This window comes from Sordaria macrospora, chromosome 6, assembly GCF_033870435.1.
Source record: "Sordaria macrospora chromosome 6, complete sequence".
NCBI classification, from domain to species: Eukaryota; Fungi; Ascomycota; class Sordariomycetes; order Sordariales; family Sordariaceae; genus Sordaria; species Sordaria macrospora.
Genome location: NC_089376.1, coordinates 3,073,832 through 3,086,948, shown reverse-complemented (window position 1 = coordinate 3,086,948; position 13,117 = coordinate 3,073,832). Strand labels below are relative to the sequence as shown.

General features: G+C 51.4%; 4 protein-coding genes across 4 annotated transcripts; 2 read left to right on the top strand and 2 right to left on the bottom strand.

Annotated features, from left to right (window-relative positions):
- The first annotated feature begins 540 nt into the window (after window positions 1-540).
- On the top strand, window positions 541-3,642 carry SMAC4_03659 (uncharacterized protein). Its single transcript, XM_003351305.2, has 4 exons — window positions 541-1,908; window positions 1,990-2,058; window positions 2,115-2,442; window positions 2,509-3,642. The coding sequence occupies exons 1-4, from the start codon at window positions 1,878-1,880 to the stop codon at window positions 2,879-2,881; spliced, it is 801 nt and encodes a 266-aa protein (XP_003351353.1). The 5' UTR covers window positions 541-1,877; the 3' UTR covers window positions 2,882-3,642.
- A 791-nt stretch (window positions 3,643-4,433) lies between these two features.
- On the bottom strand, window positions 4,434-6,968 carry SMAC4_03658 (uncharacterized protein; the record flags this gene model as incomplete). The annotated part of the gene is made up of 2 exons (XM_003351304.1): window positions 4,434-6,488; window positions 6,600-6,968. The coding sequence occupies 2 exons, from the start codon at window positions 6,966-6,968 to the stop codon at window positions 4,434-4,436; spliced, it is 2,424 nt and encodes an 807-aa protein (XP_003351352.1).
- A 790-nt stretch (window positions 6,969-7,758) lies between these two features.
- SMAC4_03657 (uncharacterized protein) lies at window positions 7,759-10,153 on the bottom strand. The gene is made up of 3 exons (XM_003351303.2): window positions 9,559-10,153; window positions 8,783-9,504; window positions 7,759-8,701 (listed from the first exon to the last, which is right to left on the bottom strand). The coding sequence occupies exons 1-3, from the start codon at window positions 9,674-9,676 to the stop codon at window positions 8,108-8,110; spliced, it is 1,434 nt and encodes a 477-aa protein (XP_003351351.1). The 5' UTR covers window positions 9,677-10,153; the 3' UTR covers window positions 7,759-8,107.
- Window positions 10,154-11,979: 1,826 nt separating this feature from the next.
- On the top strand, window positions 11,980-12,873 carry SMAC4_03656 (uncharacterized protein; the record flags this gene model as incomplete). Its single annotated transcript, XM_003351302.2, has 3 exons — window positions 11,980-12,492; window positions 12,610-12,745; window positions 12,826-12,873. Exons 1-3 carry the CDS (start codon window positions 12,428-12,430, stop codon window positions 12,871-12,873), a joined length of 249 nt encoding a protein of 82 aa, XP_003351350.1. The 5' UTR covers window positions 11,980-12,427.
- Between the last annotated feature and the right edge of the window lie 244 nt (window positions 12,874-13,117).

Below are 13,117 nucleotides of genomic sequence, written 5' to 3'. Positions count from 1 at the left end.
CTGGAGTCCAAGGACTCCAACTGCAGACGAAACGGCGCCAACCGCCTCCGCAGCGATTGCCCTGCCAAGAAATGGAGCTTGGTCCCCCGTCGCATCCTTCGTCATCCAGTCAATTGCCCTGCAGTACCCTGTCACTCACTGTCCGGACAATGGGCTCTGCGCCGCCCAAGTAAATAAAAACCGGGAGGTTGGGGACAACGGAACGGGCTGGGGAGGGAGCTGCCCTGCCCTGCCCTGTCAGATCCGTCGCTCAACTGTCCAAACAAGTGAGAGAGGCCGCTCCCAGCCAGTCATCTCATGGCCATCTCTCATTGTCGACGTTCCTGACGTTGCAAGCAAATACGGGCGGGCTTCGATACAAGCAGGACAAGCAGGATAGACAGAGACAGACAGGTACCGGTTGCCCATTCAAGTTGTGTAGGAAGCAGGGAATTGGAATGCCTTTATAAGGGGAAAATTATGCCATGCTTCAGCATTTCGACCACTTGCAAACGAGGGCCCCAAAATAGGTAGCCGGGTAGCGAAGAATGTCACTGCCCTGGCGAAGTGGGCTGGTGGGCTGTTTAGTAGCATTTTGTAAGAACTTGTCGCCCAGAGAAACCAGCCACCGCTTTTCCGCAACGCGAGGAAGGAGCGCGCGCTGAGGCAGGTCCCAACCACTGAGCTGCACTCACTCAGCAAACCAGGAAGTCTCTTGTCTTGTCTCACGCTTCTCAACGCTTCCTTCCTGCTGTCCTTGAAGTCTTTCCAACTTTTGCAGCCTGTACCTGACCGACGGGAAACTGTACGTCACCCACTGCACCAAGCAGCAAGACACGATCCCTTTCTTTTCTCGATCGTGCTGCTACATCCTTTTTGGCGTTCTATCTTGTAGAAGTCTTCTTTCTGACCTCCACCTGCTGTCCCATACTAGCATCTAGCTACAGCCTACAGCCTACATCCGTCTCAAGCTGTTCTTGTACCTGACCTTCACCGAAGCGGGTACTCCCTACCCTACCTACCTACCTAGCTTCCCTTCCAAACAGCACGAGGAAAAGAACCCTTGAGTTTACCTTGGGTCCGATCGTGGTGCCTTGCAGATTCATCCTGCAGCATTGATACCTATTCCTAGACAACAAAAAAAGACAAGGGACAGAAGAGGATCCAAAGGGACGAAAAGGTTCGACACTTGTGCCTGGCCCCTTGCCTGTTTCTGTTTAGGTCCAGTTCCGCTTCTGCTTTCTTGCTTTTGCATCTGGCAACGACAACCTGAACCTGAACACACAATCTTCTGCGCCTACCTTACCTGCTCCCCTCCACCAACCAACCAACCAACCCACTGCGGTGCCTGTCAATCCATACCTACCGACACACCTCCTCAACTTGTGTGTTGCGCGTTACCGCATTCCTCAGCTACGCGCCCAGACGAAACGAAACGGATTACCGACGGTTTGAACAACGCGCGGGAATAATTCAAGACAAGAGAAACACGTGGGGAAAGAAACGAACATCTTTTTGGACCCGATCGCGCATTCCAATCAGCCTACCTACCGACCTCCTACGACTTGTACCTCACCCAGCAAAGTGAGGTAGACCAGACCGCCTTCCATTCCAACAAGCGAGACACATCCGTTTTACGGCGCAACACCTTCTCCGAGCCAAGTCGACACCGACGAATTCGAAAAGGACACCTGATCCGAACGACGTGTTAGCCTTGAGGGCAAAGGTTGTTTACTTGTCGGGCCGTCGCGCAACGCTGTCCCCAACCGTCCCTCTGGCGCAAACCTCGCGGAGGGCGGGTGTGGGTACCAGGCGCGGTATCTATAACGAAAGGGAAGAAGGAACAAGGGTTTCGCGATAGAAGTTAAGGGAGGAAGAAACATCATACATACGACAAGATGGCTAGCGGGTTCCAATTAGGGTGGTACCGTATGTTCCTCCTCCCCCTCCCGTCCTCAGATATGTGGTGGGCAACGGAATGAAGCTAACACTACCTATGATGAACTACAGGGTGGCTACCGTTTCTGGGCTATCACCATGTGTTGATGATTCTCATCATGATCACAATTATTCTACTATGTAAGATCCGTCTGTTTTACACATTCTTCAAGGTCCATTGACTAACACCCCTATAGCTCTCCTCCTAGCAGGCTGCTCGTCCTCATCACCCCTCATCCCCGATATCTTCTTGTTGTCGCTCTACTACGAAAGCTACCAAGCCATCCCCGACACCTCGCAAGTGCACTACGACGTCCATACCGCGCTTAGCAACATCGTCGACGGCGCCCGTCTCCAGGCGCGCGTCGGCTACTTTGGTATCTGCGTTAATCCCGATGGCGGATCGTGGCTGTGCAGCAACAATGCAACAACGCTAGCCAACGAGATCTCAGTTGATCAGGATCCGTTGAACTTAGTTTGGTTGGCTGCGCAGTTTAAGGATATGATTGTGTTTCCGTATTTGATGTAAGAACCCGGCCTAACTTATTTTTCACGCGACGACATGAGCAGACATACTAACAAAACCCACAGCATCATCGCAATCATCTTCGCCTTCATCTGCCTCCTCCTCCTCGCCACTTTCCCCGGCTGGCACGAAGAGGAAGACTCGGAAGGTTCCGAGCGCGAAGTCAAGCCATTTCCCTCACGGCCCGTCAGCCAGGTCGCCCTCGTCATCATTTTCATCGCCACCATTTTCGTCCTGGTCTCAGTACTTTGGCAGCACACGGCGTCGGTAGCGGCATCCGTCATTGCCCAAGATTTCGGTAATGGGAGCGTCATGGCCGGTGTCGGTTCATCAGCCATGGTGATGGGCTGGTTCAGCTTTACCTTGTTGATCATTGTCACGATTGGTTTGCTGGTCATGATATTGAGTATGAGAGTGCTGAGGGAGATCATGGCCTAAACCACAGAAGGTGGTGGGCTTGATGGACCTGGCTGGTGTGGGAGAAAAGGGGGGCGCGTCTTTTTGATATCCCTGTGTTCTTTCTTCTCACATACGTACCTAACTATATGGGAGGCTGGACAAAGGCGCTGATAGAGATTTCTGTTTTTTTCTTCTTGTATTTCCCTGTCATGTTGTTTTGTTGATTTTCTTTCTACTTTCTGGCTTTCGCTTTACTACGATACCTCAACCCACTACCGCGGCTCACACACACACACACACACACATAAACACAACTCACAACTTCACACCAACGATAACCTAACGCACATAAAACGACCCGAGACGAAAGAAGGAACGATCAAATGGAATGGAATGGGACCTATGGCTAAAGATGGAAGGAGAAGAACTGGGGAGGATGAAAGATATATAACGAGTGTTAGACGACGACGATCGGGCAAAATTCCCCTCTCGTACCAGACACTCCATGGTTCAGGATATGTTTGTACGTATGGGTGACTACGACTTGGCCATATCAAGGGATCAACGTATGATGGATGGGTAACCTGGGAGATAGGATAGGCTTTGAATGAAAGAGGGTCGGATTTTTGTTTCGAGCTTAAAGGATCTTTACGTGCACAGGGTCTGCGTCAGTACGGTCGAGGTTGAGTTAATGAAATGTAAATTCGAGGACCTAGCTGGTCTCACCCTCCAGTGACTTGCATAAAGGTATGTATGTCTCTCTGGCTTTAATCGGCAGTTAAAAACAGAAGAACATACGAAAACTAACACAACCTCAGAAACTAAGTTTGTGCACATCTCAGAGTTATCACTTCTTCTTTCAGTCTACTGACAAGGGAGTGAAGATGCTTTCAAAGTTGCACTTGAAAACAACACTTGTTCCAATCGATGATGTTTTATCATTTTCTTTATTTTCTACCACTACCATTGCACTGACATGTATTTGTCGGTCTGTCTGTCCACCTATTTGGGTATCATCAATCCGCAATCCGCAGTCGGAAAGAAGAAAGAAGAAGCTTCAGCAAGCAGTTAGGTATCTGACCGAATCGAAGTTCTCGAACCAATTACCAAATAGGTACGGTACATTCAGTTTTTCTACCACCTGAACCCATTCCGTTACAACCCCTTCATTTCCTTACTCATCATATCTTTCAGACAAAGGTCTTGGTTGACTTTACTTTATAACAAGTCTTTCTCTCCTCTTTACCAGAGCCAAAGCCAAAATTAGAAACAAAAGCGATGAGGGTATGAGGGTATCTTCGCTTCGAAAAACTCCAATGGAAATGCCGAAAGGGAAGATGTCCTGACGAACTCCATTCCATACAATCCATGCATCCGCTATGCAGCCATGCATCCGGTTCAAGCATCCATTTTATGCAGCCAATTTGTCTCAAAATTCCAACAAAACTTCCAACAGACAACACGACCCGAACCAAACCGAACCAGACCAGACCAAGCAATCCATCCAATCCAGCAAGAAGGAACGAGCGAACGAACCCTCAAGAGACAAGAGGTCAGGCTACCAGAGAGTTACTCAGAACCGCCGGGTCTCTCAAAGCATCTTAAACAAATCATCAGCATACTTCACGCACAGTTTTCCCTTGATCTCCACAGTCTTGGGGTCCTTAGCAACGTCCATCTCCGCCGTAAATCCCTTTAGCAGCTTCTCCTGGTTTTTGCGGCCTTGTGTCATAGCAGCACCACTGAGACCGGCACTGGCACCACCAGCGGTATTGGTATTGGTAGGCTTAACACCCAAAGCCGGGGTCTGACGACCACCATGATGGCTGCTAAACACCCTCTGACCAATACCATTACCATTCCTCGGAAGCGGAATAGGAGTCATACTCTGACCGTATCCCTTACGACCAACACCAACGGACGGGGCAACGGCTGTGGCGCGGACGGAACGTTGCAGACGATCACGCTCGACGGAACCTGGGGAAGAAGAGTCGGGGCTGTTGTTGACATTGTTGATGTCGTGGTCATTGTGGCTGTTGCTATCACCGCCCTTGGAAAAGCGGGCAGAACAGACGATGGTACCGAGCGTGTGCATATCCGTAGCGATCTTATTCATGGCGTTGAACAAGATCTCGTGACGGACGGAGGCGCGGAGCTCGTTAGCTTGGATGCGCTGCTCGAGGCTGGCGAGTGAGTTTTTGATGGTGGAGAGTTCGGTTTGGAAAGTCTCGGTGTGGAAGGACAGGTTGTTGTCGAACTTGACGACTTGTTTGGCTATGGAGAGAAGGGGGTTGCTCGCGGCCATGGTGGCGGCGACGTTTGAGGCGGTGGTGCTTGGGAGGGTGGCGTCCTGCTCGGAGTCTTGCTCCTCTGTCTTCGGCTTGCGTCCTTTCTTGGACACCTTCGGCTCGGTGGCGGGTGAGGGGTTGGTGGCAGCAGCCACATCGGTGACCTGCTCCTTGTGCTTGGAGTTGGCGACGTTGATGACGTTAGCAGCCTGCTCGTCATCCTGGATGTGTTGATGCTCCTCGACTTCAACCTGACCCTTCTTAGCCTTGCGGCTCTTCTTAGTCTTCTTCTTATTGATGGCAGAAGCGGACTCATCGACGAGAGTCTCCTCCACATCCTCCTTGGGCGCCGAAACAGTAACAGTCTCAGAAGCGTGGCCGGCATGGTCGTTCTTGACAAGTTGCATGACCTCTTCGTCAAGTTGCATGTCCACTTCGATTTGCGTGGTCTCGGCAATGACTGTGGTATCGTCCAGTTGGGTGGGACCATCAAGATCCATGGTATCCTGGTAGTGGTGCTCCTCCTCCTCGCCAATCATCTTCGCCTTCTTGTTCTTTCTGCTCTTCTTTGCCTTCTTAGCAGCAGAGACAGTGATAGTGTCATCCTCCTCCAAAGCGTTGGACTCTTCAAGGCGGCGCTTCTTGTCGCCCTTCTTGGACTTTTTGGACTTCTTCGACAAAGCTTCAGCGGTGGCAGAGTCCTCTTGCTGCTGCTCGTGCTTGACGATGGTGGTATTGGTCATGCCGACATTTGCCTCATGGGCATCCTCGATGATATAGCCGTGCATCATAACAACTCCGCGCTCGCTTCCGTTGTCGCTGCTCTTCTTGGACGCCACGCTGTGCAGAATCGCGTCAATGTCGGCGGGAGTGAGCGGATCCTCTTGCGTGCCTGCCGTAGCCCTAAACGGTGTGCCGAGCCTGGGAGCCGCTGGAAAGCCTTTGCCGCCGGTAATCGGCAACGGGACGGGGGTGCACTTGTTCTCGGACTTGGATGGAGAAAAACGGTTGTTGGGCGACGAGTCGAACTGCAACATCCTATTGGGCATCTGTCCGAGAGGGGTCTTGGTGTTGAGAGGCGAAGTAGGCGGGAAGGTCTGGGTCTGATCCAGAGTCGAGTTCAGGACGGTGGGAGTCAACTTGTTCAAGAATTTTTGCATCGACTTGGTAGTAGCCTTCGAAGGAGATTGATGCTTCTCATTTCTGACGTTGATGTTCTTGACCAGCGACATCAGTGGATTCTCAACCTGGAGCTGGGAGCTCGGAGAGGGCGAAGCGGACCTCTTGGTTGCGGGCTCATACGGAGGGTAAGGTGGGAGCGGGATGCGGCTCTCAGAACGGAGAGGCGGGGCATTCTCCTTGCTCAGTTCAGTGTTGGGGGGCGGGGCTGGCGACTGCAGAGGAGTAGAGAAATGCTCGTCCACGACAGAGTCTTCGGGTGCGCCTGGCGTCATAGAAAAAAGAGAGACCTTGGGAATAGTAGGGCTGACAGGCTCCTTCTTGATCCTGGCCACTTCTTCCTCTTGAGGATCGGACTCCTCGACCGTGACAAAGGTCGCGTCATTAGTAGAGAGGGTTGGGCTCTGGCCTTTGACGAAACCACTCACATCCGAAGGCTGCTCGTCGTCGGCGAGGTCACCTCCAGCGCGAGTCTTGGGCTTCTTCTTCTTGCTTTTGTTCTTCTTTTTCTTCGCAGAAACTGAAACGCTTTGGCTCAGCTTGCTATCAGGTATCGGCATCTTAGCCTCAGGCGATCTGGCGACCTGCGGCTTCTTCTTCTTCTCCTTCTTCGCGGAGCCTGTAAGCCAAGCAGGCGCGTCGGGCTTGAAGGGTGCCATGATGTATGTCAAGAGTGAGGTCAGTTTGAGGGAGTGACGATTGGGTGAAGGCAGCGCGATGGAGAGATGCGCTTGGTTTGTGCTTCTCAACGTCTTGACGAGATGGTCAAAGAAGACTTTGCGCGCAAAGAATCAAGGAGACAATTGACGAGAGAGAGGTTGTGTTGATGTACTCGACAAAGTGGTGTTGGTGGAAGGTTGATGGTTTGGGTAATCCGTGCAGAAGTAGCGACTGCGCGGATAGATGGTGGAAGATCTGAAAGCGGGATGAGGTGAATGGTTAAGGTTGGGAAGTGAATTGGAAATGGAAGGTGCTCAACTTCCCAGTGCCGGCGGAAGCGATGTTTGCCTGCTGGGTTTTGTGGACCAGTCACTAGCAAGAGCCCCCTTCACTTAAAAGGTTGCCGTCGTCAGTCACCTCGAATTCAGACGGAAATTATGGTTGCCGGGCAACGGTGGTGTTCAAGATAGGCGGGGGAGGACAGTCCGCTTGTCAGGACATGACACTCGATTGCCTTTTGGTCACTCGCCACCATAGCTGCCAGATGTCGGTCATGTGGCATTGTGTGTATACTGCGTGAACGACAGGAGTCAGTTGTTGATATTTTCTGTCTTGATTGTTCGAGCAGACGAAGAAGAAACATAGAAGCCATCCCAGAAATTTCAACATTTCAAGGTGCAGTGTTCTCCTCCCACGCAAATCCCGAGACACCGGCTTGAAGTGCTTAGATTACGTGGTTTGAACATCTTTCATTTGATTAGCCATGCACGTTTCCCAAGAGCTTGATCATTTGTAATGATGTCTGAATTTTGTATAAGCCAAAAACCTAGCCCAATCCGCTACCCTAAAACGCCTGCAATGATAATAACTACAAAATGGTATATGTAAACTGCTGACCTTGACCTCGGATACAACGCCAACAGGTGACCGACCGCTCAGCCACCTTTTGCGCAAAGAAAGTTAAACGCTACGTTACGTTTATGAGGTATGTCTGTTCCGGGTTCATATGTGTATCCAATCCGCCAAACGTGGCACCGACCATGTCCAAGTCCACACCGCGAGGACAGGATATACGCAAAATCGTGCTCCACATCTATCCAATGGCTAGAGCATCGAAGCAGTTGCCTCATCCTCCTGCTTACTTACGCTCACCTACCCCGGTGACCAAGAAGAAGTACGTTCCCAGGATAGAGCACACCACGAACGCGGTAAGCACTCCCGCGCCCGCCTTGTCTTTCCCTGTAAGCTCCGACATGGACAGGAGCGTCGCCGGCTTCTCTCCCGCATTGGGATTACCACGACTCTCACCACCGGTGCTGTTGGTGACCAGCGGCTTGAACACAGCCTGTTCCTCGGTAATCAGATAGGTTGAGAAAGCCGCAAGCGCGCTCATTCCCTGACCGGCGGGACCGTTGTCCACGTCGCCGTCGTATTTTCCGACATTCCAACGGTAACCGCATGTGCCGTCGGCCAGGCAGCTGTCGATAACACCCTCGATGTTGGTCTTGAAGGTCTTGATGATGGGTTCTCGGACGAGGTCAGGCGCCATGAGGGCGGCCGTGGCTAAGGAGCGGAGGAGGTAGCCCTTGAAGGAATGCTGATCGACGTTGCATAGAAGTCTGTCGCTTAGCTCGCAGGCGCGTTCGACCATTACGCCCTTGGGGAAGAAGAACTCGAGGGTTCGGTTGACGAGTCCAGTAAGGGGCTTTCCCCACTTTTCAGCATCTTCGGTCTATTGTGTTAGGTTCATGTTAGCTATCAAGGCCCTCTTTGTGGTAATACATAGATACCGGGATGTTGGCGAAGAGCTTACCATGTTGTACATGATGGCGACACCGTGGATCATGATGGCTGCGTTAGCTGACCATTGGACCTTGTTGATGTCTGTGCAGTTATGGGGGACATGACCACCGTCGTAGATGTTCCAGTTCTTGTCGATGTAACCCACATCCCTGATCCAGTTGTAGGTCTTCTCGGCCCACTTGGAGTAGGTGCTGTTGTCGGTATAGCGGGCCAACCTTGCGCCCAGGTTGAAAAAACAGGCATTGGCGATGGTGTTCTTGTAGTCATATCCAGCATTGGAGTGGAAAATCTGCCAGCGCAGACCTCCACCACATTCATCGTCGTGGCGGTCGTCGGCAGCCTGAGTGTTGAAGACGGCCTGGGCCATTTCAAGCCAATCAGCTTCGCCCGGAGCCAAGGGCAAGTTGACTTCGGCGGCGAGCATGGCAGACAATCCCCAGAAGCCCTGATCATCGTTACCGAGAGAGGCAGTCCAGTTGGGCGACATGAAGCTGTTCTGAGGCGGATCGGCTTGGAAGACGAGGGCCTGCTTGGCTAAGGTGTTGTATGTGTCGTCGCCGGTGTAATGCCAGTAGTCGATGATTGTCCCCCACATGGCACCAGCCTCCCACCAGTAGTACGGCCCAGCTGGCGGGGGCCCAGGTAGAATGCCGATGGTTTGTCCAGGTTTATCACCAGAGTAGTATGATATCAGGTTCTTTGCGACAGTCTTTGCAGCGGTTTTTATGGAAGCTGTTCTCGAGGGTTAGTTACCTTGGAAGTGATGACGTCGAGGGAGGTACTGACCAGTGTCGTTCACGTTAACTTGGAGTGTCGACTGTCCTGTTGTTGTTGCGGCGTATACACTGCTAGCGGCAGCAAGCAGCAACGGTGCTACGCCAGCAATCTTGGTAGTTAAAAGCATGGCGAGGGTCGAGATACTATTCCAAGTCCATACACGCGTGTTTCACAACCAATAGAATGACCCTCCGAAATCGATATTGATTGTATGAATGTATGTTTGCGTAGGTGTAACGTAGGAAGCTGTCGATTTACAACAGAAACAAATGCATGGGGAAACTGTTTTGTGGTGACGAGCGAGGGACAGGCGTTGTGAAAGTCAGAAAGAAAAGCAAAGGGGTCCCAGATTGGGCGTTCGTCTAGGATCGATGGAGTTCCCTGTAGACTTGTATGGGTTGTGACCTCCACTCTGTAATTAGATGCTGGTCCGTGGCGGCGGCGGCGATGGCGGCGATGGTGACTTTTTTCTTCTTTTTTCCAAGAGAAGATGTGTGAAAACACAACAAAAACAAACCTTCTCCTCCTCAGCCTTTCTTCTTCTTCCTCCTCCTCTTGAACGTTCAAGTGTCGTCCAGTCCCCTCCTCCCCAGTTTACCCCCGGGCTGACCTGACGTAAGGAAAAACCGTGTTGGATCTGGAGTGCATCGTTGAAGGGGCCGAAGGGGGCGCTCACACTGGGCCGGGATTGGCTGGGATCCTGGTTTGCCAGAAAGGAGAGCGCTCCATTTCTGAAAGCGTCCAATGAGACAGCCGCACCAAGACAGTGACTGGGGAATCGGACGGATGCAATGCGCCCCACTTGCAATGAATGTTCTGGGCAAAGCTGACCCGTGGCGGCGTTGGTCGGGTCCCTTGATGTCCCTTTTTGGCCATCCTTTTTCTGAACTGACTGACTGACTGCAAGCACTCTTGTCAGGCTGTTGTGTCCCTTTGTGCATCTGGTCAATGCACGAACGATGACTTTAGAAATGTTCGTTTTGAAATCAGAGTTTACTGAGGTCGTCAATTGAAATAATAGCACATGAAGCCCCAGACCTCTGAGTGGCAGTGTAAACAAGGCCGGATATCACTTTCGCGACTGTCTATCATGTCCATCAAATTCCACTTGTTCGGTTTCAGTTTCCTGATTGTCTCTTCCACTTCCTTCTGTTGGCTCTACATCCATGCAGCAGATTCTAGTAACTTTGGTGATAGTCGCTGCCTGTTGATGTTGGCCGCTTCCTCTTTACCATGTACTTCTTCCGCTATACCCCTCTCCTTCTCTGCGGGAGCCTCGGCCAGGTGCCTGTCTCCAACCCATGGGATCGGATGGATGTCAACTGATTGATTGAAGCCATGTGAGACCCTGCTCGCTGGGAAATGGGAAGTGTGCGGAACCCCACCTCAGACTCCGCCTCAACGTGCGCGACATCGACCGGGCTGGAGCCGCAGGAGTCTGACCTAACTTCGAGTCAGCTAACCCTGAAACCTACTAGCTCATTCGTATTTTCGTATTTTTTACCCACTTGTGCTGCTACTCCCGCATTTTCCTCTCTTGGCCAAGAGAACGCTTCCAGTTCCATCGACATCATCTTCCACAACAGCTTCCATCCATCGTCATACAGTACCCCGGATTTGTGAGCAACTGCAAAGAATCAACCGCCCACAATTCTGGAACAACCTGGATCTCAAACCCCGCTGGGCTGAAGAATTTGAGTGTGATATCTTTAGCCTATTTGGTGGCTTTCAGGAAACACCCTGAGCATAACGGGCAAGACAGCGTGATGGCGACTCACTTGGACAAATTATACCGGGAAACCGGCACAAGACGTCTAATGACGGAAGCCCAGGTATAATCCTATAAGCCCAAGCAACAGGATAAAGCGTTTCGTTATTCGGATGGGCCATACCTAATACAATGCTGAAACCCCGACGGTGAATGGCCATTGGCACCGGATTCTTTACACGTTGGGAACCAATGAGAGACTTCATGGTGATCACGATGACAGGTGAATCATAGTAACGAAAGTGTGGACAATCGTTCGAGGACCTAGATGGTTAACTCTATATCTTTTCACCGTTCCGGTACGATGCCTGAAATGGAGACTTTAGTACATGTTTCCAGTATTGGATTCAGTGTGGCCAACCGGTCTATACTGATGTTTAGGATTTGGGTTGACTGAAGCGACTTTCCACGTCGAACTCAGTGACTTATCGATGAACGGACCAGCGCCAGACATGACGAACTACTAGTCAATGCCAGATGAACACTCCTCCCATACTGGCTCCATGGGAGAAGGTTCGGAGAATGAAGGCAAATTGGGACAAGAATACCATATGAGTGAAAGGGACGAACTATTAATGTCATTAGTCTCTCATCATATCTCGGTCTGTCATTGATTGCTGAGATGTTGCTGAGTGTCATGCTCCTTTCCATGTCATGGACTCGAGTTTACCCCTAACCCTAATGCCTTCGGCCCAGGGGTCGCTCAGGCTCAGGAACCGGAGACTTCAAGATGCAGCAATCCCTCCCGTCTCCTATCGATAAGAAAGAACCATCCCACCATGACAGCCCACCGCGGTGAGCTGCATGGCCTGTGCATTACACCTTCGGCTTCCATTCCCGTTGCCGGCCGGCGCGCGCGTGAGTTTCCAATTCCATCATTGACCCGAATCGCGTCGACTGCCCATTTTCCCTATTTGCAACTGAACCGCAACTTCAAGTCCAGAACATTTCCGTTTACCGGTCCCTTTGCTGCACGACATTTATATCTTTGCTCCTAGACAAGGACCCCACCCGACGATCAACGAACCTCCATACCATCCCGACCCTCAAATCGACCGTTGCCGAGCTACCAGAAGCCATCGAACAGTACACGTGAAGAATATAGTCACGATGGCGCAAGCTCGCAGCGGTGACAAGGAGCCATGGAACGAGGAGACCAAGAACAAGTTCGAGGGGTATGTTCAGTGGCGGCAGTTGGCGTGGACGGCGTTGACCCCGCAAGGCATATGAGGGAGGGCCGTCTCAGGAAAAAGAAAGGATCAGACGGCTAACCAGGCCATTGGAAAATACAGAAAGAGCAGAAGTGAATACCTTGATCCGTGCCAGGAGGCCGCGCAACGGAGTATCAAGTGTCTGCACCGCAACCAAGGAGACCGGACCATGTGCTCGGATTACTTTGAGGCGTATAGGGATTGCAAGAGGCTTTGGGTTAGTAGTGATTCTCCTCTACGGACTGGGATGCAAAGATAGTAGAACATGTGCTAACGAGTGTACTGTTGGGGATACAGATCGAAAAGAGGCGCGAGCAGAAGAGGAAAGCGGGTGCGCTCTTCTGAACCGAACTTTGACGGGAACATCTATTGAAGAGACCTACGACTACAAGGAGTTATAAAAGGGATCCACACAACAGGAGGAAGATCAACGCGGGCGACATAGCCTTTTGCGTTTGTATAAATAGTCATTGTGAAGCATTTGCTGCATGGGTAGGCGTTTAGGATATGTAAGACAGGCGTGCCTGTTTAGTCGTTCATCAGAGGCGAACAGGAAAGGGAATAGAGAAAGAGATGGGTGTGAATAATG

What these genes read in the sequence shown, in the direction of transcription:
- SMAC4_03659 (XM_003351305.2), top strand. Translation starts at nt 1,878, where the DNA reads ATGGCTAGCGGGTTCCAATTAGGGTGGTACC. An exon ending in GATCACAATTATTCTACTAT is followed by an intron (nt 2,059 to 2,114) that starts GTAAGATCCGTC and finishes ACACCCCTATAG; the next exon opens with CTCTCCTCCTAGCAGGCTGC. An exon ending in ATTGTGTTTCCGTATTTGAT is followed by an intron (nt 2,443 to 2,508) that starts GTAAGAACCCGG and finishes CAAAACCCACAG; the next exon opens with CATCATCGCAATCATCTTCG.
- SMAC4_03657 (XM_003351303.2), bottom strand. Translation starts at nt 9,676, where the DNA reads ATGCTTTTAACTACCAAGATTGCTGGCGTAGCACCGTTGCTGCTTGCT. An exon ending in AGTTAACGTGAACGACACTG is followed by an intron (nt 9,505 to 9,558) that starts GTCAGTACCTCC and finishes CCTCGAGAACAG; the next exon opens with CTTCCATAAAAACCGCTGCA. An exon ending in TCGCCATCATGTACAACATG is followed by an intron (nt 8,702 to 8,782) that starts GTAAGCTCTTCG and finishes CTAACACAATAG; the next exon opens with ACCGAAGATGCTGAAAAGTG.